Genomic DNA, 26078 nt, shown 5'->3' with positions numbered 1-26078 from the left:
TGCTTAACTGACTGAGCCACCCAGGTGGCCCAGAACATTATTTTATATAGCCAAAATACTCTTATCACACCTGAGACATTTAACATTAGCTAATACTGACTTTTTCATATTTGAATTTCCTTAATTGTTCCAATAATATCCTTTTGTTGTTGTTGTTGAGAGAGAGAGAGAGCGTGAGCAGGGGAGAGGGGCAGAGGGAGAGAGAGAATCTAGGGCGCCACACTCAGTGAGGCCCAACACAGCCCAATCCCACAACCCTGTGACTACAACCTGAGTGGAAATGAAGAGTGGGACCTCAGCCTCCTGAGCCAACTAGGAGCCCCTCCAATAATATTTTTATATATTTTGTATATTTTTTAAATATTTTTTATTTTTATTTTTTATATTTTATAATATTTTTTATAGCTGTTTTCCCCCTCAATCCAGGAGTTAATCAAGGGTCATGTACTTCGTTTAATTGTCCTATCTCTTTTGTCTCATTCAACAGTGCTTTTTTTTTTTTTTTTTTAATTTTTTTTTTTCAACGTTTTTTTATTTATTTTTGGGACAGAGAGAGACAGAGCATGAACGGGGGAGGGGCAGAGAGACAGGGAGACACAGAATCGGAAACAGGCTCCAGGCTCCGAGCCATCAGCCCAGAGCCTGACGCGGGGCTCGAACTCACGGACCGCGAGATCGTGACCTGGCTGAAGTCGGAGCTTAACCGACTGCGCCACCCAGGCGCCCCTCAACAGTGCTTTTTTAAAAAATGTTTATTTTTGAGAGAGCGCAAGTGGGGGTGGGGCATAGAGAAGGGGACAGAGGATCAGAAGTAGGCCCTTCACTGACAGTAGCAAGCCCGATGTGGGGCTTGAACTCATGAACCACAAGATCGTGACCTGAGCAGAAGTTGGACGCTCAAACAATTGAGCCACCCGGGTGCCCCTCATTCCACAGCACTTCTACCTATTTTAGGTAAACTTGACATTTTTGAAGAGCCCAGTGTAATTTTATTTATCTATTTAGGAATAATCCATTTCCCATTGCTTACATCAATTTGTCTCACGATTAGTGCTTCTAAGTGTAGAAACTTGGTTAAGTGGGTGTCTGTCAGATTTCTCCATTGTTAAAGTATACTTTCCCTTTGTAATTCATAAGTAACCTTTGGGGCTGCTACTTTGAGATCGCATGAATACCCTATTCCCCAAAATCATTTCACCCCGTGATTTTAGCACCCATGATAACCTTTATTTAATAAGTTACTGCACAAAATGGTAATTTTCTAATTTTATCCTTCAGTCACTGATATTATTCATGTGATATATTCTGTAAAGAAAACCCCTTCCTCTATAAAAATACCACTATGGATTCTGATTGTTTCTCAGTGTGTCATAATCTATGACTATTGCTTTATAGGCTCGAAGTCATGGCCAAAATTTGGCCAACAGGAGCCTTTTCAAGGTGGTCTCTGTGTCCTTTTGACACAACACCATCAGTATTTGAGCACTTCCTTGTTTTCTGACACGATGATCTGTTCCAATCTCGCCTGCTGCTTCCCCTGGCCTGAGACTGGGACCAGCCAATTTTCCAGGGAAACAGAATTATGTCCAGTTTTGAACGCAGAAAGGAAAAGCGGTTGTTTGAAAATGTATTCAGATGCAGTAAAGAGAGGAGGGGAGGCAATAGGAAGGAGAAGGGAAGACATTTTCTTTAAATTTATGTTTTTTGGGGGGCGCCTGGGTGGCTCAGTCGGCTAAGCGTCCGACTTCAGCTCAGGTCACGATCTCACAGTTCGTGGGTTCGAGCCCCGCGTCGGGCTCTGTGCTGACAGCTCAGAGCCTGGAGCCTGTTTCAGATTCTGTGTCTCCCTCTCTCTCTGACCCTCCCCCATTCATGCTCTATCTGTCTCTGTCTCAAAAATGAATAAACGTTAAAAAAAAAATTAAAAAAAAAGTGAAGAGTGATGAGGTTTTAAATAAATAAATAAATAAATAAATAAATTTATGTTTTTTTGAGGTAGGCTCTACATCCAATATGGGGCTTGAACTCATGACCCTGAGACTAAGTGTTACACACTCTACTGACTGAGCCAGCCAGGTGCCTCAGGAAAGACATTTTTAATATTTTGAGACAGAGAGAGAGAGAGAGAGGGAGACAGAGCATGAGTGGGAGAAGGGCAGAGAGGGAGGGAGACACAGAATCTGAAGCAGACTCCAGGCTCTGAGCTGACAGAGCTTCATGTGGGGCTCAAACTCGTGAACCACAAGATCATGACCTGAGCTGAAGTCGGACGCTTAACTGACTGAGCCACCCAGGTGCCCCATCTTCTTTTTTTAATTAAAAAAATTATTTTAAATCTTTTTTTATTTTTGACAGAGAGAGTCAGAGTGTGAGCAGGGGAGGGGCAGAGAGAGAGGGAGACACGGAATCTGAAGCATGCTCCAGGCTCTGAACTGTCAGCACAGAGCTGGAAGCAGGTCTTTAACTCAGGAGCTGTGAGACCGTGACCTGAGCTGAAGTCAGACACTTAACTGGCTGAGCCACCCAGGCGCCCTTTAATAAGTGATCTTAAGTGATGTTTGCAAAAATCTGTCAGATAGGAGACATACGCATTTTACAGATAAGGAAATGGGCTTCAAACAGTTGGGTCAATTGCTCAGGGTTACACTGCTGATAAATTGCAGACATGAATCTAGATCTGTCCAACACCAAAACAGGCACCTTTGGATTATGAAATCCTTAAGAGCAAGGACCACATAATAGTCTTATTCCTGGAGAACTTACATGTTTCAAAAGTCTCCTTAAATTTTTTTTTTTACATTTATTTATTTTTGAGAGACAGTGAGACAGGGTGCGAGCAGGGGAGGGGCAGAGAGAGAAGGAGACACAGAATCCGAAGCAGGCTCTAGGTCTGAGCAAGCTGTCAGCACAGAGCCCAAGGCAGGGCTTGAACCCACAAAGCGTGAGATCATGACCTGAGCCGATGTTGGACGCTCAATGGACTGAGCCACCCAGGCACCCCAAAAATCTCCTTTTACAGATCATAAGTTGAGGCTCTCAGATGGTAAGTATTGGCTCCCAGTTGGAGACAGTGTTAGGAGCAGAAATATTTATTGTTCTAGAACAGATCTTGCTAGTAGATAGTATATGATAGGGAGAACAAAGACAAAAGGAAAAAAAATAAACTTCCTTACAACTTATAGCCTATTGACAAGTACTTGAGACAAGCAGAGTGGCCTTCCTCTGGAAGCTTAGCTGCCTCAATGTTAATATGTTGCAAGAGGCAAAAGACAACCTTAGCGTGACATTAGTAGGACCTCCAGGATCCTGTAATAAATTCCTTTGGAAACTTCCTTTATCTCTACCTGCCCAAGATACATGTTAGCAATCATCGCCTAAACATATGACCCACTGATACACATTTAAGGGGGCTCACACTAAGAGTTTACTAGGTTGTAGTAAATGATCTTTTTCTAACAACAGCTAGCCCCTCAAGATCCTAGAAACCTCTCTTCCAAATTCCTTAGAGACCTAATGCTCTTCCTAACCCCCTCCCCAACCTGAAAGTTTATAATCAGCGCCTCCTTACAAACCAATAGCAGCTCTTTTTGCCCACAGGTCCTGTTCCCTTTTTAGCACCGAAGACGTCTCAAGAATTCTTTCTTGACTGTTCACTCGTGAATCCCAACATTTAGGATCAGTGAACATATTCCCTGGTTTCAATTTTCACAACACCCTAGGAGGTAGTTGTACTGTTACCATTCTCATTTCCCGAGGAGGAAGCAGGCATAGGGAGGATAAGAAGAGTACACAGCCAGTAAGTGGAAGAGCTGAAGCTTAAGCTAGACAGACTGGCCATTTTGGGGGCTACTGATGAATGCATAGGAGTTTGTCATACAGTTTCCAGGCTCCCTCTCCGCAAGGGAGAGGAAGGGCCCTGAGTTGGCAGGTTGGGGAGAGAGAGCAAAGCCTAAAGAACAGAGACTAACATGACTGTAGAGCCAGCCTGTGACTGGAAGAACACCTACAACCCAATTTATTTCGGACTTCCTCTTCCTCCCTCTCTTTCCTTTTCCTCTCGGGAATTTTCTCTCCCTTCTTTCGTTCTCCACCCCCACCCCCCGCCCCCCGCCTCGCTTTTCCCTTCCCTTCTCTCCTTTAACTGCTTTCTCCATTGTCACGGTCTGTTTACTTATCTACTTGTTTATTCGTTTAATATTGTCACTGTTTGTTGATTAAAATATTTCCCAGTGCTTCCTTTTTTAAAAACCTCGCGAGTTGAATATTTTGTATTTTTGGCTTTAGACAAAAATAATTAAATCCAGTGTGAATAGCCGCAGCCTGCTTTAGTTTGTGTGTCAAAGGCCCTTCGGGGGGGAAATGGTTTTGTTGCGGGCGGGTCGGCTTCTTGCTGTCACAGTCGCAGTCCCGCTCCGGGGATCCCGACTCCGGTCCGGAACCAACATATGAGGGTCGCGGACGTCGCCGGACTGGTTTTCCTGAGAAGCCTAGTCGCTGGTTCCTTTCAGGGTTCCCGTCAGCGCGCATGCGCTACCTGCGCTTCGCCGCTCCCGCCTCGGGCTCGGGCTAGGGCTCCGGGATGTCCGCGTTGTGCGACCCTCCCGGGGCCCCAGGGCCTCCCGGGCCTGCCCCGGCCACCCACGGTCCCGCGCCGCTCAGGTAGTCAGAGCCCCTGGCATCTTCCCCCACCGCGCGGCCCTGCGCCGATCCCCAGCCTTCTCGGCAGAAACCCGGATCCTACCTCGAGAACTCGCGTCAGGGTTCTCAGAGATTCCTGGTCCGGTCTTCCCAGAACTCAAGGGGCTGCCGCGCCAAAACTCTGGGCTCCAGTGCCCGCCCTTCTAAGATCTCGGTCGTGCCTCCCCCTAACCCGCAGCGCCCCGTTACCCCAGATCCCGGCCTTGTTCTCACAGGAGTTGGGGATATCAGAACTCTTGGGAACCCAGCTGTCCTGCCCCTTTTAGAGCCGAGAGAACCCGGAGTCCCCTGACTTCATGGAGTCTCCCTGAGAACCCAGGCCCACAAAATGCTTCCCTCTAGCCTTTCCCTTGTCCTGCAACTAAGATACTCCCCCTTACCTTAGGGTGGTTTATTTATTTATTTAAGAAATCAAGGCACAGTCGGAGCCCTAGAGGATGCGGTGTTTGGCAGAAAAGGCAGTAAGAGGAAGGGGACTTTGCTTCTTCCCATAACACTGGCTTCTGAACCTCTACCACTGAAGCCATATGTTTTGGGAGGGGAAGGGGCTGAAAGGCAGACATTATTACCTTGTATGAACCCTGGGGATACCGTGATTCCAAGGCACACTGAGAATGCTGGGAAGGTGGTGGTTGTTGATGTGGGGTCCAAGTGGTGTGTGCTTAGGATGCTTGCAGAATATGGGAGGAAAAAGGTACTAGGAGGCCTTAACGAGGGTGCTTGTGTTTTGGGGGAAGGGCAGTAAAGTTGGAAAGGTGTTTTTAAAGCAGATGTAGCCACACAAGGTATACTTACTTGATTCAACAAATACTTAATGGAGTGCTTTCCATATACCAGGCACCTCAGTAGAAGGGTATTCGGTGTTGAAGAGCACAGAAATGTTTACTGCCCTCTTGGAGCTTATAGTCTGATTACTTAACCTTGGTTTCTTTATCTGTAAAGTGGGAACATAATAGTACCTACCTTATCGGGCTGTTGTCTGGATTGAAATAATACATATAAAGTACTTCAAGAGTACCTGAGATGAGTTATCTAACATAGACATTATTGTTATTATTGAAAGAAAAATAGGTAGCATTTATTGGGTGATTAGTGGAAACTTGATATGGTGCATTAGTGCTTCACTTACATTATCTTTTGAAGCACAGTTGTCCCTGTTTTATGTGGAAAAAACCCGAAGCTCACAGAGGGAATGTAATGTGCCCACCATCTCCCAACACTCTAAGTCTGCTTCTCTTGCTTTCTTTTCAGTGCTCAAGAGCTGTCCCAGGAAATCAAGGCTTTTCTGACTGGCGTGGACCCTATTCTGGGCCACCAACTCTCGGCCCGGGAACATGCTCGCTGTGGCCTTCTCCTGCTCCGCTCTTTGCCACCGGCTCGGGCCGCCGTGCTTGACCACTTGCGAGGCGTCTTTGATGAGAGCGTCCGGGCCCACCTGGCTGCCCTGGACGAAAGCCCTGTGGCTGGCCCCCCTCACCTCCGTCCACCCCCACCCTCCCACGTCCCTGCTGGGGGACCTGGTCTAGAAGATGTGGTACAGGAAGTGCAGCAGGTGCTGTCTGAGTTTATCCGGGCCAACCCGAAGGCCTGGGCACCTGTGATTAGCGCGTGGTCCATTGACCTCATGGGGCAGCTGAGCAGCACATACTCAGGCCAGCACCAGCGTGTGCCCCATGCCACTGGCTCCCTCAACGAATTGCTGCAGCTGTGGATGGGCTGCCGGGCCACCCGCACATTAATGGACATCTATGTTCAGTGTCTCTCAGCTCTCATTGGTAGTTGCCCAGATGCCTGCGTGGATGCCTTGCTGGATACCTCTGTCCAGCATTCCCCACACTTCGACTGGGTTGTGGCCCATATTGGCTCCTCTTTTCCTGGCACCATCATCTCCCGAGTTCTCTCCTGTGGCCTTAAGGATTTCTGTGTTCACGGTGGGGCTGGAGGTGGAGCTGGTGGCAGTGGTGGAAGCTCTTCTCAAACCCCCTCTATAGACCCCTTTCCTGGATCTCCTGCTATCCCTGGGGAGAAACGGGTGCCCAAGATTGCCTCAGTTGTAGGCATCCTAGGGCACCTGGCCTCCCGCCACGGAGACAGCATCCGACGGGAGCTTCTGCGAATGTTCCATGATAGCCTGGCAGGGGGCACTGGGGGCCGGAGTGGGGACCCCTCCCTTCAGGCCACAGTTCCCTTCCTACTGCAGCTGGCGGTCATGTCACCAGCTTTGCTGGGCACGGTCTCTGGAGAGCTGGTGGACTGCCTTAAGCCCCCAGCCGTGCTGAGCCAGCTGCAGCAGCACCTGCAGGGATTCCCCCGAGAGGAGCTGGACAACATGCTGAACCTGGCTGTGCACCTGGTGAGCCAGGCCTCTGGGGCAGGTGCCTACCGCCTGTTGCAGTTCCTGGTGGACACAGCCATGCCTGCCTCAGTCATTACCACCCAAGGCCTGGCTGTGCCAGACACTGTGCGTGAGGCCTGTGACCGGCTGATCCAGCTGCTGCTTCTGCACTTGCAAAAACTGGTTCATCACCGGGGAGGGTCTCCTGGGGAAGGGGTGCTGGGTCCGCCCCCACCCCCCCGCCCTGTGCCCTTTCTAGATGCGCTAAGAAACCACGTCGGAGAGCTGTGTGGAGAGACATTACGATTGGAACGGAAGCGCTTCCTCTGGCAACACCAGCTCCTGGGCCTGCTCTCTGTCTATACTCGGCCTAGCTGTGGACCTGAGGCCTTAGGCCATCTCCTGAGCCGGGCCCGAAGCCCTGAAGAATTGAGTCTGGCCACCCAATTATATGCGGGGCTGGTGGTCAGTCTGTCTGGCCTCCTGCCTCTGGCTTTCCGAAGCTGCCTGGCTCGGGTACATGCAGGGACTTTGCAGCCTCCCTTCACTGCCCGGTTCCTGCGCAACTTGGCACTGCTAATCGGGTGGGAACAGCAGGGTGGTGAGGGCCCTGCAGCCCTAGGGGCCCGGTTTGGGGAGTCTGCGTCAGCCCATTTGTCTGACCTGGCTCCTCTCCTGCTACATCCTGAGGAGGAAGTAGCTGAAGCTGCTGCCTCCCTCCTGGCCATTTGTCCCTTTCCTCAAGAAGCCCTGTCCCCCTCCCAACTCCTGGGACTGGTGAGAGCTGGAGTGCATCGCTTCTTTGCCTCTCTGAGGCTGCATGGCCCCCCAGGTGTGGCTTCGGCCTCTCAGCTTCTCACCCGCCTCTCTCAGACCTCTCCAGCTGGGCTCAAGGCTGTCTTGCAGCTGCTAGTCGAGGGAGCCTTACATCGGGGCAACACAGAACTGTTTGGAGGGGAAGTGGACAGGGACAACGAGACTCTTTCAGTTGTCTCCGCTCCTTTGGCTTCTGCCTCCCTGTTGGACACAAACCGGCGGCACACTGCAGCCGTGCCAGGTCCTGGAGGGATTTGGTCAGTTTTCCACGCTGGAGTCATCGGTCGTGGCCTAAAGCCACCCAAGTTTGTGCAGTCGCGAGATCAGCAGGAAGTGATCTATAACACCCAGAGCCTCCTCAGCCTCCTGGTGCACTGCTGCAGTGCCCCTGGGGGGACTGAATGTGGGGGCTGCTGGGGGACTCCCACCCTGAGTCCGGAGGCAGCCAAAGCAGTGGCAGTGACGTTAGTGGAGAGTGTGTGTCCTGATGCAGCTGGTGCTGAGCTAGCCTGGCCCCCTGAGGAGCATGCCCGGGCCACCGTGGAGCGGGATCTCCGCATTGGCCGGCGCTTCCGGGAACAGCCCCTGCTCTTTGAGCTGTTAAAGCTGGTAGCAGCTGCTCCCCCAGCCCTGTGCTACTGCTCCGTGCTCCTGCGGGGGCTACTGGCCGCCCTCTTGGGTCATTGGGAAGCCTCTCGCCACCCTGATACAGCTCACTCCCCTTGGCACCTGGAGGCATCCTGCACCCTGGTAGCAGTCATGGCTGAGGGAAGCCTCCTGCCACCAGCCCTGGGGAATATGCACGAGGTATTTAGCCAACTGGCACCTTTCGAAGTGCGTCTGCTGCTGCTCAGTGTCTGGGGCTTTCTCCGGGAGCATGGGCCATTGCCCCAGAAATTCATCTTCCAGTCAGAGCGTGGTCGCTTCATCCGGGACTTCTCCAGGGAGGGTGGGGGTGAGGGTGGACCCCATCTCGCGGTTCTGCACAGTGTCCTCCACCGCAACATTGACCGCTTGGGGCTTTTCTCTGGCCGTTTCCAGGCACCTTCACCGTCCACTCTCCTTCGGCAGGGGACATAGCTTTTTCCATGATTCGGAAGCCAAGGGACGTTAAGCAGTGAGAGAGAGGGGGGGGCTGAAGTGCTGCAGAAAGGTGGAGGTTTCTCTTCTAAACCTTGGCCTAAAGAGCGGTGTCACTTTTTTCCTCCCCCGCCTTTTTTTCTAAATAAAATTTACCGAGTTGAGAAAAGCAGAGTCCAGTGCCTCTGTCTGATGCTTAAGAGCTGGCAAAGTCGGACAGCGCCTGGCTCTGAACAATCCCGCCCCCGCCATCAGGCCACGCCCCTGGCCCCGCCTTCCGCGGGCATTTATTGTGTGCGCTCTGCCAATGGGGTAGCCGCCCGGCCGTTGTGTGGCCGGGCCAATCAGAAGGCCGGAAGGGGCGGGCGCTAAGATACGTGGCTCAACGCGCGCGGGGGGAGGGGAGGCTCGGGGTCAAGGAGCAAACCCGGCACAAGATGGCGGCGGTAGCGGCAGTGGCGGCGCGTAGGAGGCGGTGAGGAGCCCGGAATCCCGGGGCACGCCCGGGACGCCCCCAGGCCCCCCAAGCCCCATATCTCTCTTTCCTGTATGTCCTCCTAAAACTCTGTCACTCACGGCCTCGTGAGCACCCTTTGTCTCTCTGGAGGCGGCCTCAGGCGCCCCCAGTTTCCTCGCGGTAGATCCGCGCGCCGTTGGGGGCCCTTGCTGCTGGGGCTTCCCGCTCCAGCCCGGCGGCTCAAGAGGGCTGCAGCCGTTTGCTCTTCTTGGCTTTGGCCGCTCGCAGCCGTCCCCCCTCGCTTGGCGGCTCGCGGCGGTTAACGCTGCCGCCTCCTTCCTGCAGTGCGCGGGGCCATCGGGGCGGGGGACGAGACGCGGCCCGGCCTTCGGGAACGCAGCCTGCTGCCCCGCGGGCCCCTCAGCCGGGAAGCACCGCGGCTTGCTGTCCGGCCTGCACTACCTTTCTTGCCCTACCCCCCAGAGTCCCGGACCCTGCCCTGCCCTTGTCTTCACGTGGACACCAACCCTGGCTTGCTCGGTATCCACGGTCGCTGGGCACGTTAACTTCACGGCCTGCCTGGATGATGGTGCTCAAACACAACATGCAGTCGAATAAGTCTGCGCTCTCGAGTTTATATTACAAAAAAACCAAAAAACAAAAACGGTTCAAAACAATCACCAGCGCCACAAAGCGTTTACCCGGACCTAACGGATATACCGGGGTGGGAGAGGCATGTACTGTCAACCAGCAGTGAAAAAAAGATTGGACTGTAAACTCAACTCTCTGGAAGCCTGTGATCTGAAACAATAAACGGGTGCATCTTACCCTGTGGCTCATTCCTGACTTTGGCTTGTGACCGCCTCTTGCTCGGGCGTTCAAGGCATCCCTGAGTACATAGAGCCTTCCAACAGGTCACATTTGAAAGATCTTTTAGAAATCCTATCCTCATTGGCATTTCTCCAAGCCCATTTTATAGATTGTGCAAATAGTACTCCAGAGGGTATTTAAGTCTGATTACTGCTGCTCTGGGCAGGTAGACCTGGGGTCAGTGGTGTAGTGTGCCTGCTGCAGTCACTTCTCAAGACTTGGGCCCCAAACCTTGCTATTGAATTTTCTGGTAGCATTTCTTCTGCTGGTTTTGCTACTGATTATTCCTGGTTGGCCTATCAAACCACAGTGCCTGGTGTTTTCCTCACTTTTCTGTGTGGCCTGACTTCCCTTGCATATTCTTCTGGAACTGGAGGGCTTACTGTGTTGGGTGATTTCCTTTCTGGTGATTTTCCTTAGTTTAGGTTTCAAGCCAATATTGAGGCTAATGCTGGATACAATGTATATAGTAAGCCCTACTCTTTAGCTACCTTGTTAGCTAGTAGGTTGCAATCTTTTAAGGCTGAGAAGAAAGGAATCATGTGTTGTGTTTTCTCCCCTATTTGGAACACCTGCATCAGTCACTGGAAAGGATGTTTAAAATGCAGATTCCCGAACTCCCGGGATATGCACTTAATAAGTCCTGCAGGTAATTCTTAATAGACAATAAAGTTTGAGAACCTCTGTTTAGGGTTTACTCAGAATGGGCGAACATATCTTTCAAACTAACTTGTTCAAATAAGCCTATTAGTCCCTTTTCTGTCATTTGAGAGCACATTGGGGAAGTGACAATTTGTGGTAACCTTGGGGTAATGGTCCTTAATGACGCAGGCACTTTTCATAGGTTGTGTGCTGTATTGTGTATCGTGAAGTATGTGGGCCCCGTTGTCAGGCAGAGCTGAGTTCAGTCTCAATGTCACCCCTTATTAGCTTTTCAGTTTTGGATGGATCATTGAACCTATTATGCCTCAATTTTCCCATCTGGGAAAAACCCCAACCCTACATTCACAAAGAAAATAACGAAAAAAAATGAAAAAGAGGGAGTGTGTATAAAGAAGTGGTTTTGAATGGTGGTTGCCCATTAGAGTTGTTTTGGGAAATTTAAAAAAACTGACGCCCCGCTTCGTGCCACTTCGGTCAGAATCGCTGGGAGCAAGACCCAGGTGTTGGCACTTTTAAAAACTGCAGGGAAAATTGAAAACTAGGGATATAGGCAGTTAGCCAGGCCCCCGGAGGAACATTAGGGCTCCGTACATGTAGCTGTTATTTTTTGTTTTTCAGGCTTAGGTAGTGGTAGTGGTGACTTATTTTGAAGATACAGGAGTAGACATCAGAGGACCAGTATGCCTAGGGTGCTGGGGATGTTAGGACTCTATTGTGATAGCAGGCTAGCTGAGGGTACATCCTTAACATTTTCACCCTAGCTCCCCCTGAGGTCTTGCCCGTGGGAAGGCCGGGCTCGCTTTGTTTCTCTTTTCCTCTCACACGGTACCACCACTCCCCCCGGGACTGGCTGTTACTGCTCCTTTCCTCTGAGAGGCTGATGTAACCAGAGTCAACACCAGGGCCTCTGAAGGCCAAAGATCCTTTGTCCACTTCCTGTGCCTTTTGAAGGGAAGGTGTGAGCGAGCCAGCTCCTCACGCCTGACGCTTCACCCCATGTCCAGTCTGCCTTCTTTTCTATTTAACCAGACTCTGTCTTTCTCCCCTTTTAGGGTTGTGGTGGGAAGGGGCCTTTACCTCAGGAGGTGGAGCCCTTTCTGACCTCTGTGCTGATCGTTGCCTCTTTGTCTTTTTTCTTCTCAGGTCTTGGACAGGTTTGGTACTCGCTTGTTTAGGTGTCTGTCTGGGAGTTACCCTTGCTGTGGATAGAAGCAACTTTAAGACCTGTGAAGAGAGTTCCTTCTGCAAGTATGATATTCCTTGGAGAGTGGGATGGAAACTGGGGTAATGTGGGAGGTGCTGTGGCAGATTGGGTAGCCTGGGGACACTTGAGGTGGTAGAGGGACCTAGGAACATCGGGGAACCCTGCCACCTTCCCATTTCGCTTGGCAGGAGGCAACGGAGCATACGGCCAGGCCTCTCTCCGTACCGAGCCTTGCTGGATTCTCTGCAACTTGGTCCTGATGCCCTCACAGTCCATCTGATCAACGAGGTCACCAAGGTCAGGGGAGAAAAGGAGGAGTCTGGTGGGGGTGGAGAAATGGCTAAGGGGTAATTCGGGAAAGGTGAACCTGTAGCCAGCCAACATCCTTTCCCAACTATCTTGGGATTTTATGAGGAATGAGGAGGAGACCCCTCAGGAGGGAGTGAGTTCAGAGGGCATTCTGTGGTGTAGCCCTCTCCCTTCCCCACATCCAGACCTCTGCCCCCACAGGTGTTGCTGGTCCTGGAGCTCCAAGGGCTTCAAAAGAACATGACTCGGATCAGGATTGATGAACTGGAGCCCCGGCGGCCCCGATACCGGGTGCCAGATGTGTTGGTGGCTGATCCCCCTACAGCTCGGTAAATTTTTCCTGAGAAACCTATCCATTTCCGCAGCCTCTTTCCCCTTCTTGATGCAACTTTATTTGACTTTCTTTTCTGCTTTTGGGTAACAGCTGACTAGCATCTTGCCACTCTCCTCAACCTTGCTCCATTTCTCTCTCTGCTTTATGTATTTTCTCTTTCGCTTTTTGTCTTCTTTCATTCTGCAAACAGCTGTTGCCTCCGTTTCTGTGCCAGGCCCGGGCTAGGTGCTGACGATGGGAGAGGAAATAAACAAGGCCCCAGGTCTTGCCCTCCAGCATTATGTCTGTGTGGTTGGTTCCTCCCTTACCTCTCCTTCCGATCACTTTTCTTTTTTTCTTTCTTTCTCCTCAGATACTCAGGATAGGATTACTCAAATTCTTGAGTCATGCCACACTGTCATTATGAGTATTCCGTGTATGGCTCTGTCTTTTTTTTAAGTTTGCTTATTTATTTTTTTCAGTAATCTCTGTGCCCAATGTGGGGCTCAAAACCATGACCCCAAGATCAAGAGTCCCACGCTTTTCTGACGGAGCCAGCCAGGCACCCCGTGCATGGCTTTCTATTAAGTACTTAATTTACAATTCGATATGATGAACCCTCCACGTTGTATACCCTTTACCCAACCCAACCATATACTTCTCCCTGTCCTGTGCCCCTGATCACCCCCACAGGTGATTGTTATTCTCAAGTTTATCATTCCCTTGTTTTTTTTGTTCTTACAGTTGTATCGTGTATGTGTAAGAACATATGTACACAAACATATTTGTATTTACATGCCTAAGCCATAAATTATGTAGTTGTGTTTGGTTTTGAGTGTTACAGGGCAAGTAACTTAGTGAATGTGGGCTTCTGGAATTTTCCTTTTTTTTTTTTTTTTAACATTATTTATTTTTGGGGAGAGAGGGAGCAAGTGCACATGTGCAGGAGAAGGGGCAGAAAGAAAGGGAGAGAGAGAATCCCAAGCAGGCTCCGTGCTGCCAGTACGGAGCCTGGCTTGGGGCTTGATCTTACAAACTGTGAGATCATGACCTGAGCCAAAATCAAGAGTCGGGTGCTCAACTGAGTGATCCACCCAGCTGCCCCTGGAATTTCCATTTTTTGCGTAACTTTATATAGCTCTGTTGCATGTAGCTTTAGAAATTCATGTTTACTGCTGTAGACTATTAACGTATGAATATATCCCAACTCATTGATCCCTTCCTACATTAAGGGGCACTTGGGTTGTTCCCAGTATTTCTGCTATTCAGAGTGTTGGCGTGAGCACTCTTGTCCATGTCTCCTGTGTCCGTGTGCACGAGTTTCTCTTTGGGGCAGAGCTAGGAAAGGAGCCACAGAGTTGTAGAATGTGGAAACACTGTTTTCCAAGGTAGAGCCGGAGCAACTGACAATTTACACTTCCACCAGCAGTATAGAAAAGGCCTCTTTGACCCACGTCTTCTGCAACCCTTAATACTATTGGACTGAATTTTGGTTGATGGAATGGCTGTAGAATGATGCTGTGTGGTTTTCTTGGCTTCGTTGTCTTTCCCAGTTTTTTAGTGAGACTGAGCACCTCTGCACATGTCTATCTGTTCTGGTTTATAATTCTGTGAAACGCTAGTTCATAGTTCTGCTCATTCTCCTGTTGTTCATCCTTACTGACTTGTAGAAATTCATTAGTCTTTTTTCTTTTCTTTTCTTTTTTTTTTTAAAGTAATCTCTGCACCCAAGATGGGCTCAAACTCATAACCCCAAGATCAAGAGTCGCATACTCCACCGACTGAGCCAGCCAGGTGCCCCAGAAATTCATTAGTCGTTTTTTTTTTTTTTCTTTTTATGCTTATTTATTTATTTTGAGAGAGAGAGAGAGTGTGTGTGTATGCGCACGAAAGTGGGGAAGGAGAACAGAGAGAGGGAGAGGGACAATCTTAAGCAGGCTCTACGATGTCAGCATAGAGCTTGATGCGGGGCTCGATCCCATGAGCCATGAGATCATCCCCTGAGCCAAAATCAAGAATTGGATGCTTAACTGACTAAGTCACCCAGGCACCCCATTCATTAGTCTTGATCCTTTCTCACTTACCTGTATTGTAGCTCTATCCTTTTCCAGTTTGTAGCTTATCTTTTTACTCTCCTAAAGGTGTCTTGAAAAAATTTTTTTATTTTAGAATAGTTTTAGATCTGTAGTGCAAGGATCTTATGAGAGTTCTTGTATACCCTGCACTCCTCTTCCCCTGTTGTTAGTATTAATGCAGTACATTTGTCATCCCTGATGGCTTGATATCATTGTTACTAACTAAAGTCCATGTTTTATTCAGATTTCCCTAGTTTTTATGTAATAAAAGTTTATCTAATAGTTTTTTTTTTTTTAATTTTTTTTTCAACGTTTATTTATTTTTTGCGACAGAGAGAGACAGAGCATGAACGGGGGAGGGGCAGAGAGAGAGAGAGACACAGAATCGGAAACAGGCTCCAGGTTCTGAGCCATCAGCCCAGAGCCTGACGCGGGGCTCGAACTCACGGACCGCAAGATCGTGACCTGGCTGAAGTCGGACGCTTAACCGACTGCGCCACCCAGGCGCCCCTATCTAATAGTTTTTATCCTTTTTCCAGGATCCCACCTAGGATAACGTATTTAGTTGCCAAGTCTCCTTAGGCTTCTCTAGACTGGGACAGTTTTTCAAACTTTTCTTGGTTTGATGATACCTGAATGAGAAAATTTGGATTTGATAAGCAGGAATTCTGGATTTGAAATGTTGTCATGCATATCAATCTTTACTTTCTGGTGTTAGCACTTTCTAAGTTGTGTTTTCTGTTTTTTAATGTTTATTTTTGAGAGAGAGCGTGTGCAAGCAGGGGAGGGGCAGAGAGAGAGGGGGACAGAGGATCTGAAGTGGGCTCTGTGAGATCATGACCTGAGCTGAAGTCGGATGCATAACTGATTGAGCCACCCAGGTGCCCTCTAAGATGTGTTTATTTTTTATTTGTTTATTTTTTTGAGCGAGAGAGGGCTCAAGTGAGTGAGGGGCAGAGAGAGAAGGAGGGAGAGGGAAGTGGGTCTCACCCAAAGCGGGGCTCGAGCTTGCCCAATGCAGGGCTCGACCTCACCTGAAGCGGGGCTCAAGCTCACCTAGTGAGGTGCTCACGCTCATGAACTGTGAGATCATGACCTGAGCCAAGGTTAGATGCTTAACCAACTGAGCCACCCAGGTGCCCCTAAGGTATGTTTAAATAATTCTCTATTTCAAAGTCAGAAAAAAAAAAAAAATTTTTTTTTTTTTTTTTTCAAGTTTACATCTTCTAAAAATCTTACCTCAGGGGTGCCTGGCGAGCTCAGTCAGTAGAGCATGTGACTCTTGATCTCAGAGTCATGAGATCAAGCCCCACGTTGGGTGTAGGGATTACTTTAAAAAAAAAGTTAAAGAATCATAACCTGTCTGGAGTTGATATTAGTATCTAGTATGAGGTAGGAATATAGATAGTACCATTTTCTTCCTATTCCCAAAATGTTTTTCCTCCTTCACTATCGGATAGTCCTTTCCTCACCGAACTGCCATGCTACCTCTGTTACATTTGGAACTTCTACGTATGCTTGGGTCCGTTGCCCAGCGCTTACTTGATTCCTTTGATTTGTCCATCCTTGGCACTGTCCCCACACGCCTATAGCCCTTCGCAGGTCCCCTCTCTTCTGAAGTGTTGTGACTACTTTTGATCCTTTGCACTTCGTTGTATCCCTTCTGATCTCTTTCCCAGGCTTTCTGTCTCTGGCCGTGATGACAACAGCGTGGAGCTTACTGTGGCTGAGGGACCCTATAAAATCATCTTGACGGCGCAGCCGTTCCGCCTTGACCTGCTAGAGGACCGCAGCCTTCTGCTCAGTGTCAATGCCCGAGGACTCTTGGATTTTGAGCACCAGAGGGCCCCCAGGGTCCCGTGAGTACGGGGCCTGGGACCGGAAGGGACCTGGTGTAAAAGAGCCTAGGGGTGTGGTGGGTTTGGCACTGGTTCCCTGGGAGGGGACAGGGTGGCAGGACCACCAGGTAGGGGGTGGGGGCTGGGAGAAGCTGACTCTCAGGGAGGGTAGGAAGCAGACCCGGGTCACAGTTTTCTCCGTTTCCTGTACAGACCAGGAGGCAAGTCAGTTTTGTCCCTGAGCTGTACCCTGGGCACCTCCTCTGGGAGGCCTGCCTGGGTCTGCCTTTTCCTCCTTCCCCTCTCACGCCATCACATTTCCCAGATTTATTTTCTTCCTTTTTTTGTTTTTTTGTTTTTGTTTTTGTTTTGTTTTGTTTTGTTTCTTTTCCCCCCACCCCCCCATCTCTGGAAGTTTGTCGACTGAAACTCACTTTTATGTTTCTGTTTTTGTGTTGGTTTTGTGCCTCCTTTCCCCCTTCCCTACCCATCTCCTCCTGCCCCAGTTTCTCGGATAAAGTTAGTGTCACGCTCGGTAGCATTTGGGATAAGATCAAGAACCTTTTCTCTAGGTAAATCCATGGCCACTGGTACTGTATCTGTTCCTCTGCCCTTACCTGCCCTTTACTCTGGCCCCCAAGGGAAGGTGCCCCAGACCTTCCCATGCCCCACCCTGCCCTCACCCTTCTTTCCCCAGGTATGTGGGTATCTGGTCACTCTTCCCTGTTCCCTTGGCTGGGAGCCCCCTGGGAGAAGGAAGATGAAATGCTGGAAGTCCTTGAGGAATGTAGGCAGCTTCTTGCTTTGCCAAGGGGTGGAGAGATACTGCCTGTTGCTGGGGTTTCTGGCTCTCAGCTGGGGCGCACTGAGGCTCTAGGTAGAGCTGCTTGCCAGCTGCCCTTGAAAGCATTCTTTGGCAGAACCTCTTGTTTGAGTCCCTGCATATGTCCGTAGAGGCTTGACCATGGTATGACCCACTTGCCTTTGTAAAACCCTGGTGTCAGGCCAAGAGGCCCGGTGACAGTAGTTGGGGCCAGAGTCTCGGAGGCAGCGTAGCCAGCACTGGCATTCCCAATGCAGGCACTGGAGCCATCCTGCCTGTCTCTTCTGGAAGTGGGCAGAGGCTGGGGATTTGGTCCTGTGTGTGGAAGGCCCCTCCTGGTGGCATTTACTCATCTCCCTTCCTCATTTCTCTCCCCGTCCTTGGCACATTTATCTGCTCGCTGGGGTCCCTCACCAAGCTTTAACGTTCAGTCCCTTCCTCCAATGCCTTCGTTCCTTTGGACCCTTGGCTCTCTATTCCCTTACCCCTCCTTCCACTAGCCCCTCGTCCCTGCCCCCTCTGGATTGGAGCAGACAGCTCTCCTACCTTCCAGGCAAGGATCAAAAGACCCAGCTGAGGGTGGTGGGGACCAGCCCGAGGAAACGCCTGGGGACGGTGACAAGGCAAGTCGGTGGGCCAGGTGGTTGGGGCACAGGGCTGGCCGGGAGGCTGGAGGGGAAAGGCCCACAGGAAATTTGAGCTCAGTCTCCTCATCGGAGATGGAATTTAGAAAAGGGTAGGGGAAGAGAGAGCTATGTGTGATTGGAGGTGGTCTGCTTTCCTCCTCACAGCCAGAGGAGACCCAGGGGAAGGCAGAGAAAGATGAGCCAGGAGCCTGGGAGGAGACATTCAAAACCCACTCTGACAGCAAGCCATATGGTGAGGGACTGCAAGAGCCTTGGGCAGGGATGCAGGGACTCCTTGTCAAACGGGAGCTCTGGAGCCCAGTTTTTGCTTTCCTTCCAGGCCCCACGTCTGTGGGTTTGGACTTCTCTCTGCCAGGCATGGAGCATGTGTATGGGATCCCTGAGCATGCTGAAAACCTGCGGCTGAAGGTCACTGAGTGAGTCCCACGGTGACACCAGGACATGGAGGGGAGGGGAGAGAGAGGTCGGAAGTTGAGGCTGTGGGGTGGTGTCCATGCAGTTTGGATACTCCAGACAAGCATGAACCACTTCCTGAGGCCAGATCTCCTTGGTGATCAGAAAATTCTTCAAGTAAGGGTAGAGGAACGAGTTCTTATTACTCACCTATATCTGTGGGGTGGAGGTTGTGGGTGCCACAGCCTAAGGCCAGTCTGTCTGTCTGCCTTCAGGGGTGGGGAGCCGTATCGCCTCTACAATTTGGATGTATTCCAGTATGAGCTCTACAACCCCATGGCCTTGTATGGGTCTGTGCCTGTGCTCCTGGCACACAGCCCTCATCGAGACTTGGGCATCTTCTGGCTCAATGCCGCAGAGACCTGGGTTGACATATCTTCTAACACTGCAGGGAAGGTGAGCGTGCAGGCGGGGAGCAATGAGTGCATCATCAGGCCTGAGACAAACGAGTGTGCTAGGGCATTTGCTTTAAAGAGGCTGGCGGGAGGCCCACAGGGGTACCTGTTTGGGGACTGCAACGGAGAAGAGGCCCTTGGCCTTGGGAGCAGCATGTGAATTCCCCAGTAATTTCCAGAAAACACATACTAATGGGGAAGGTATTGCCCTTTCTGCACTTACTGTTGGTACATTTCTTACTGACTCCACATCACGTACTAGATACTTTTCTAGGTGCTGGAAATGTATTGCTCATTGAGGTAGGAAAGGTCCTCGCTGTCAGGGTGGAAGACAGACGTTAGACATGTAACAAGGCAGGGGAGTTCAGTGGTGGTAAGTGCTAAGAAAGAAATGCAGTGGTCACATGCTGGGGATGGGGACAGTGCTGCTTTTATGGTGTGGTCCGGGAAAGCCTTACTGAGGAGGTGACCCTTCACCTCAGCCCAGAGTGACTTGTTAGGAGCCAGCTGTGTGAGGATTCTGAGAACATTGGCTTTGTCGCCGGGTCAAGGAAGAAGAGGGTAGATGTTAGACCTGTGTCTGTGGTTCCCTCTGTAGACCCTGTTTGGGAAGATGCTAGACTACCTGCAGGGCTCTGGAGAGACCCCGCAGACAGATGTCCGCTGGATGTCAGAGAGTGGCATCATTGATGTCTTCCTGCTGCTTGGGCCCTCTGTGTCTGATGTGTTCCGGCAGTATGCCAGCCTCACAGGTACGCGCGTCCCCTCACTGCCAGCCAGCAGCCTCCTTTGCTGGCCCTTGTCTTCTTGAAAGGGATAACTGCATTTTCAAAAATCCTGTGCCTCAGCCTACTTCCTAGCTCCACACCCTTCGCTTTCTGTCTAGTTGACAAACTTCTCTCGATTGCTGGGTGTTCCCATTGGCCCCAGGTTGGGCCTGACCCCACTGTGACCCCCATGCCTGCAGGGACCCAGGCATTGCCCCCGCTCTTCTCCCTCGGCTACCACCAGAGCCGCTGGAACTATCGGGATGAGGCCGATGTGCTGGAAGTCGATCAGGGCTTCGATGATCACAACCTGCCCTGTGATGTCATTTGGCTGGACATCGAGCATGCTGATGGCAAGCGGTACTTCACCTGGGATCCCAGCCGTTTCCCCCAGCCCCTTACCATGCTCGAACACTTGGCCTCCAAGAGGCGGAAGGTAAGAGGACTGTGGCCATGCTTAGTCTTCTCAGGCACAGCAGCCCTGGAGAGTTCTGAGCGCCCATGTTCCTTGCCCGCAGCTGGTGACCATTGTGGACCCCCACATCAAGGTGGACTCCGGCTACCGCGTACACGAAGAGTTGCAGAACCGGGGTCTGTATGTTAAAACCCGGGATGGCTCTGACTACGAGGGCTGGTGCTGGCCAGGTAGGTGGGCCTAGAGTTGAGGGAGAGGCTGTGGCGAAACCAGGGAGTTAGGATGGTAGCCATTTTGCCCCTTGGAGGTTGACAGCCACCCTTAACTTGTCCTAGGCGCAGCTGGTTACCCTGACTTTACCAATCCCACGATGAGGGCCTGGTGGGCTAACATGTTCAGCTTTGACAATTATGAGGTACGCCAGCCCCTCCCCTCCCCGCGTCTGTCTTTCCCACCCTGCCTCCGTGAGTCTTGTCATTCTCCGCTGGCCAGCCCTCCTGTGGTTGGCTGCCTATATTTATCCCGAGGCTTGATCCTGGGAGGACCCTGAGAAGGGCTTCTTTTTGCATTCCTAGGAGTTCTTTCATAGTTTGTCATCTTTCTCTCCTTTGTCTTTCTGACCCTATTTCTGCCTTGTGTACTTAGGGCTCAGCTCCGAACCTCTATGTCTGGAATGATATGAACGAACCATCTGTGTTCAATGGTCCTGAGGTTACCATGCTCAAGGATGCGCAACATTATGGGGGCTGGGAGCACCGAGACGTGCATAACATCTATGGCTTCTACGTGGTAAGAGGCTGAGTGAGGAGGGCCTGAGGGTCGGGGAACTCGCACCAGATGACGGCAGGCTTTTTGCTCCTCACCACCCGTCCTCTTCTGTCTCCACCCAGCACATGGCGACTGCAGAGGGGCTTGTGCTGCGCTCTGGGGGCCTAGAGCGCCCCTTTGTCCTGAGCAGGGCTTTCTTCGCCGGCTCCCAGCGTTTCGGTAAGACTTGGAGAACAGAGCTGTGGCAGAGGGTGTGAAGACCAGATCGGAAGAGTGACGCGCCAAGGCCTGCTTCTCCGAGCAGTCCGTCCACACAGCTGTCCTCTGAGAACAGCGCACCGCATCCCCCACCCCGCTGTCCCTGGCACTCAAAGGGAACCAGGGATCGGGGGTCCTGTCCCCTTTCAAGTGCTTTTGTGCATTTTGCCGTGCCTTCCTCAACAGGACCCTGGGGGCCCTAGAGCGGACGTGGCAGGTCGGAGGAGTCAGCTGTATGAAAAGCGGAGCCCTTCACTGTCTGCAAACTCCATCTCCCTGTCTTCCTTAGGAGCTGTGTGGACAGGGGACAACACTGCTGAATGGGACCATTTGAAGATCTCTATCCCTATGTGTCTCAGCTTGGGGCTGGTGGGACTTTCCTTCTGCGGAGGTGAGAGGGGGAGGAATTGGGGGTCTTGGTCTGGTGGGAGAGGAGCAAGTAGAGGGCGCAGGACCCAGGCGCGAACAGAGCAAGCTGAGGGTCCAGGGTGGGGCCTGGGGGAGCTCCTTAGGCAGCAGCCCTCCTTCACCCACTTTTCCAACCTGCTTCCTCCCTCCCCTTTCTTAGCGGATGTGGGCGGTTTCTTCAAAAATCCAGAGCCAGAGCTCCTTGTGCGCTGGTACCAGATGGGTGCCTACCAGCCATTCTTCCGGGCACACGCACACTTGGACACTGGGCGCCGAGAGCCCTGGCTCTTACCTACTCAGTACCATGACATAATCCGAGATGCCTTGGGCCAGCGGTATTCCTTGCTGCCCTTCTGGTACACTCTCTTCTATCAGGCTCATCGTGAAGGCATTCCTGTCATGAGGTAAGGCGTTCAGCTGGGTCTCTGTAGAGTGGGCCAAGGTGGCTAAGGGACAGTGGGGACTGGGTTCCATCTCTGGGCCTCTCTTGTCACCCACCAGGGCCTTATAAAAGAGGGAAACTCTGGTTTCAAGGTCAAGAGTAAGAAAAGAATAAAGGGGATGAGTAGCAGTAAACATTACTGCCAGGCGTTGTTCATCGCTATCCCCAGAGGCTGAACCAAGGCAGACGAGTCCTTCTGTCCTTGGGAGCAAGACAGACGGACGTATGCAAATATACAAATAAGAAAATTGCCAACAGTGCTCTTTGAAAAAATAGAACAGGGATATGGAATTAATTTCTACAAATGGCCTTCTTAAGAAGAAGGGCATGTGAGAGGTGGCCTGACTAATGAAGAAGATGGCCTGTGACCTCAAGGAAGAATGTTCCCACAGAGGAGGCTGCAAGTGCAGAAATTGTACAGTGGCAATGAGTTTGTTGTGTTCCAGGAATAGAAAGCCTTGTGTGTCTCAGGGTAAGGAACTGGAGGGAGAGGTAGAAGATGATATGGGAGAGGAAAATTTCACCTGACCCAGGACGACAAAATGGCCACTGGAGAGTTGCGGGGAGAATGTTTTAAGATGGGACAGGGGAGGAGGAGGCAAGGAGATGGGTTAGCAAGTTCAATGACTAGCCCCAGGGTAGGGTGCATAGCTGAGGCCTTCAGGTCAGTTGGGCTGTCTGGTTGCAAGCTCCTGGGTTGTGCTGTTCTTTCCTCCAGTTCCTGGGGCAGCATCTTTGACATCTGCCAAGACAGCAGGTGTCTTCCTTTCTTGTCTTGCTTCCTCTCTAGGCCCCTGTGGGTGCATTATCCTCAGGATGTGACCACCTTCAGTATAGATGATCAGTTCCTGCTTGGTAAGAAACGGGGAGGGCAGATGATGGTGGGTTGGGATAGGGCTGAGCAGTGAGCACCTGTGGTTGGGGGGGGGGGGTGGCTGTAGACGCCCAGGGAGGGAGGAGTGAGTGAGGCTGGGCAGGCGTTCTGGTGCTCCCTGTCTGGGAACCGACCCCCTCAGTTCACAGTTGATTCTGGTGTGTCTTAGGGGATGCGTTACTGGTTCACCCCGTATCAGACTCCGGGGCTCATGGCGTGCAGGTCTATCTGCCTGGCCAAGGGGAGGTGAGTTAAGGAAGAAAGGGTGTGGTGGGGAAAGGTGGTAGAGGCCAAAGAGGGTAAATGGGATGGGGGCCCTGTGTGGTGAGTGACCAAGTATCTCTCCTGCCACCCACAGGTGTGGTATGACACTCAGAGCTACCAGAAGCACTATGGTCCCCAGACCCTGTACCTGCCTGTCACTCTAAGCAGTGTGAGTATGCCCAGCCCAACTGCCAGCTCCATCTGTCCGTAAGTTTCCAGAAGGAGAGAGTGTGTGCTTCAGGGTCTAGGACTTAAAGGGCACAGATGGGGAAGAGCAAGAGACACTGCAGTGCCCGACACACTGCAGGGCCCAAGATTGGACAGTGGGGCAACTTTATCCCAGCGCTGCTCTCGCCCTAGATCCCCGTGTTCCAGCGTGGAGGGACCATTATCCCCCGATGGATGCGGGTGCGGCGCTCTTCCGACTGCATGAAGGATGACCCCATCACTCTTTTCGTTGCTCTCAGTCCCCAGGTGAGCACATGGACAGGGAGCCCCCTCAGCCCTCTGCTCCCTTACTGGGCTTCAGTCCCCCGGGGAGTGCCCCTCACTCCCTCTTGGGCCCAGGCTCTCATCCATCCTACCTCCTGCTCAGGGTACCGCCCAAGGAGAGCTGTTTCTAGATGATGGGCACACGTTCAACTATCAGACTCGCCATGAGTTCCTGCTACGTCGGTTCTCATTCTCTGGCAACACCCTGGTCTCCAGGTAACGAAGTGCCCATTCTTCCTTGGTAGCCTCGGGGATGCTCACCGCACATTGTACTCTTCTCTTGTATTATGACCTTGCGTATGACCTTGTTTAAGGTCTCGTCCTTCCTTCTGCTCTGACATCCTTCTCCCTGATGGGCATTTGCTTTTGCTCCCTCTAGCTCAGCAGACCCCAGAGGCCACTTTGAGACACCCATCTGGATTGAGCGGGTGGTGATAATAGGGGCCGGAAAGCCAGCAGCCGTGGTACTCCAGACAAAAGGTGAAGAGCAAGGCTGGCCCCTGGGGTGGGGACAGAGGGGATGTAGGGGCAGGGCCAGGGACACCTTGCCCATAGCAAAGTAGTTGCTGTGCCATAACCTGTTGCTATAAGTGTGCAACTTTCTTTTTTTTCCACCAGGATCTCCCGAAAGCCGCCTGTCCTTCCAGCATGACCCTGAGACCTCTGTGTTGATCCTGCGCAAGCCTGGCGTCAACGTGGCATCTGACTGGAGTATTCACCTGCGATAACCCAAGGGATGCCGGGGGGTGGGAGGGGTGCGGCGGTGATAAGAGTTCCTCTTCCTTCTGCCTTGGAGTGTGACCCTCCCCACACTTCACCTTTCTTATCTGAAGACCCAGATTCTGCCAACATCTGGGCAGGATGAGAAGCTGTCCCTGGGCTCTAACTTCCTCTTGTGATCTTCCGACCTCTCCCACCCCACTGACACCGTCTCCCTCCATTCCCCCAACACTCTGTTGCTCTAACTGGAGCACATTCACCTGTGAAGACCTGGGGACCACGAGGCCCTTGCTTTCTCTTTTCTTCTTTCTTTTGGGGGCCCTGAATCCCCTCCAGACCCTCTTCATTCATACCTCTTGTGTGTTGATGCCGTTTCTTGGGAGAAGATGAGGGCAGTGAGCTTTAGGGCTCCTTTTCTCCTTCCCCTCTTCTCCCCACCAAACTGCTCTCCCTCCTTTTATTTCTTCCTGATTCTTCTCTGTCAGCGCTCCCCTTTTTATGCCCCATTGATACACTGGGACCACCCCTTACCTGATAAGGGATGAATGGATCAAAGGAGTGAGATTGCTGGAGAACATCCTCTTCCCTGTCACCCCAACCTTTCCTCTCCCTGATTGCTTCTAGAGCTGCTGCAGTTCTGACAGGGGCAGTTCTGTCTCCCCTGTCCCTTGGGGGAAAGAAGTTTCCACTCTTCTTTAAGAGGGGATGGGCATTAAACTTCTTTTGCCCCCTTTTTGTCCCCTTGAGGGGCATTCAAGATGGAGAAATCAGTTGTGGTTTCATTGAATCACGGTCACCTGTATTTATTGTTCCGAGAAGGCTGAGGGTGGGGGGAGATGATCATGTGTGCCCAGGGTTGGCCCGAAGCCCTGGGCGGGGGGTGGGACAGGACTAACTGGGGACAAGGGGGAATATTTGTGGCAATTTTTTTTACTTCCTCTTGGCCCCCAGCTGTGACAGGTTTTGATAAAAGGAGAAACAATAAAGAGATAAACCATAAATAACTGTTGGTGTCTGGATTCTAGTTCTAGCCTGAACCACAGACCCTTAGAAGAAGCCTGAGGGCCTGAGATTTTCATCTAGCTTCAGCATAAGCCTCATCAGTTCAGCAAAATGAGCAAGTGCAAGTGGTCTTCAACTTGCTAGAGGCCAGTATTTTCATAGAGGAGTCCGGCAAGATCATCAGATTTTAGTAGGCCTAGTTAATAGTGGTGACCAGAGGGGCGCCTGGGTGGCTTCTTCAGTTAAGCATCTGACTTCCTCTCAGGTCATGATCTTGCGGTTCATGGGTTTGAGCCCCGTGTCAGGCTCTTGTGCTGACAGCTCAGACTGGAGCCTGCTTCAGATTCTGTCTCCCTCTCTCTGCCCCTCCCCCACTCGCACTCTTTCACTCAAACATTAAAAATATTTTTTTAATGGCGTCTGGGTGGCTCGGTTGAGGGTCCGACTTGATTTTGGCTCAGGTCCTTATCTGGTTTGTGAATTCGAGCCCCGCATCGGGCTCAGCTCTGGCACTACAGAGCCTCTTTGAGATCTCCCTCTCTCTCTGCCCCTCCCTTGCTCGCACTCTCTCAAAAATAATAAATAATAAAAAAAAAAAATAGTGGTGACCAGAGCTGATGGGGTCCCTCTTGAATAGAAACAGCTATTTAGTCTGATGCTCTCATGAATTCCCCATTGTTTCAGTGATGGGA

At 51.3% G+C, this 26078-nt stretch overlaps 2 protein-coding genes across 4 annotated transcripts; both read left to right on the top strand.

Annotated features, from left to right (window-relative positions):
- Positions 1-4540: 4540 nt before the first annotated feature.
- On the top strand, positions 4541-9101 carry INTS5 (integrator complex subunit 5). The gene is made up of 2 exons (XM_030331906.1): positions 4541-4659; positions 5950-9101. Exons 1-2 carry the CDS (start codon positions 4580-4582, stop codon positions 8927-8929), a joined length of 3060 nt encoding a protein of 1019 aa, XP_030187766.1. The 5' UTR covers positions 4541-4579; the 3' UTR covers positions 8930-9101.
- Positions 9102-9323: 222 nt separating this feature from the next.
- GANAB (glucosidase II alpha subunit) lies at positions 9324-25388 on the top strand. 3 transcript variants are annotated; one of them, XM_030331907.1, is made up of 25 exons: positions 9324-9404; positions 12063-12167; positions 12312-12420; positions 12634-12761; positions 16500-16679; positions 17165-17230; positions 18035-18104; positions 18273-18360; positions 18448-18544; positions 18797-18977; positions 19575-19728; positions 19944-20179; positions 20262-20388; positions 20494-20573; positions 20804-20947; positions 21049-21145; positions 21474-21575; positions 21753-21996; positions 22825-22889; positions 23078-23154; positions 23267-23341; positions 23533-23646; positions 23768-23880; positions 24044-24144; positions 24283-25388. In XM_030331907.1, exons 1-25 carry the CDS (start codon positions 9367-9369, stop codon positions 24390-24392), a joined length of 2901 nt encoding a protein of 966 aa, XP_030187767.1. In that variant the 5' UTR covers positions 9324-9366; the 3' UTR covers positions 24393-25388. The 3 variants fall into 3 exon arrangements, 2 of the variants coding, with proteins under 2 accessions (XP_030187767.1, XP_030187768.1); XM_030331908.1 differs by lacking the exon at positions 17165-17230; XR_003972282.1 differs by lacking the exons at positions 23078-23154; positions 23768-23880; positions 24044-24144; positions 24283-25388 and having other exon boundaries at positions 23533-23557.
- The last annotated feature ends 690 nt before the right edge of the window (positions 25389-26078 follow it).

Source organism: Lynx canadensis, chromosome D1 (genome assembly GCF_007474595.2).
Source record: "Lynx canadensis isolate LIC74 chromosome D1, mLynCan4.pri.v2, whole genome shotgun sequence".
In the NCBI taxonomy this organism is placed as follows: Eukaryota; Metazoa; Chordata; class Mammalia; order Carnivora; family Felidae; genus Lynx; species Lynx canadensis.
Note: the sequence above shows the minus strand (reverse complement) of the source record. Positions and strands in the feature narration are given on the sequence as shown.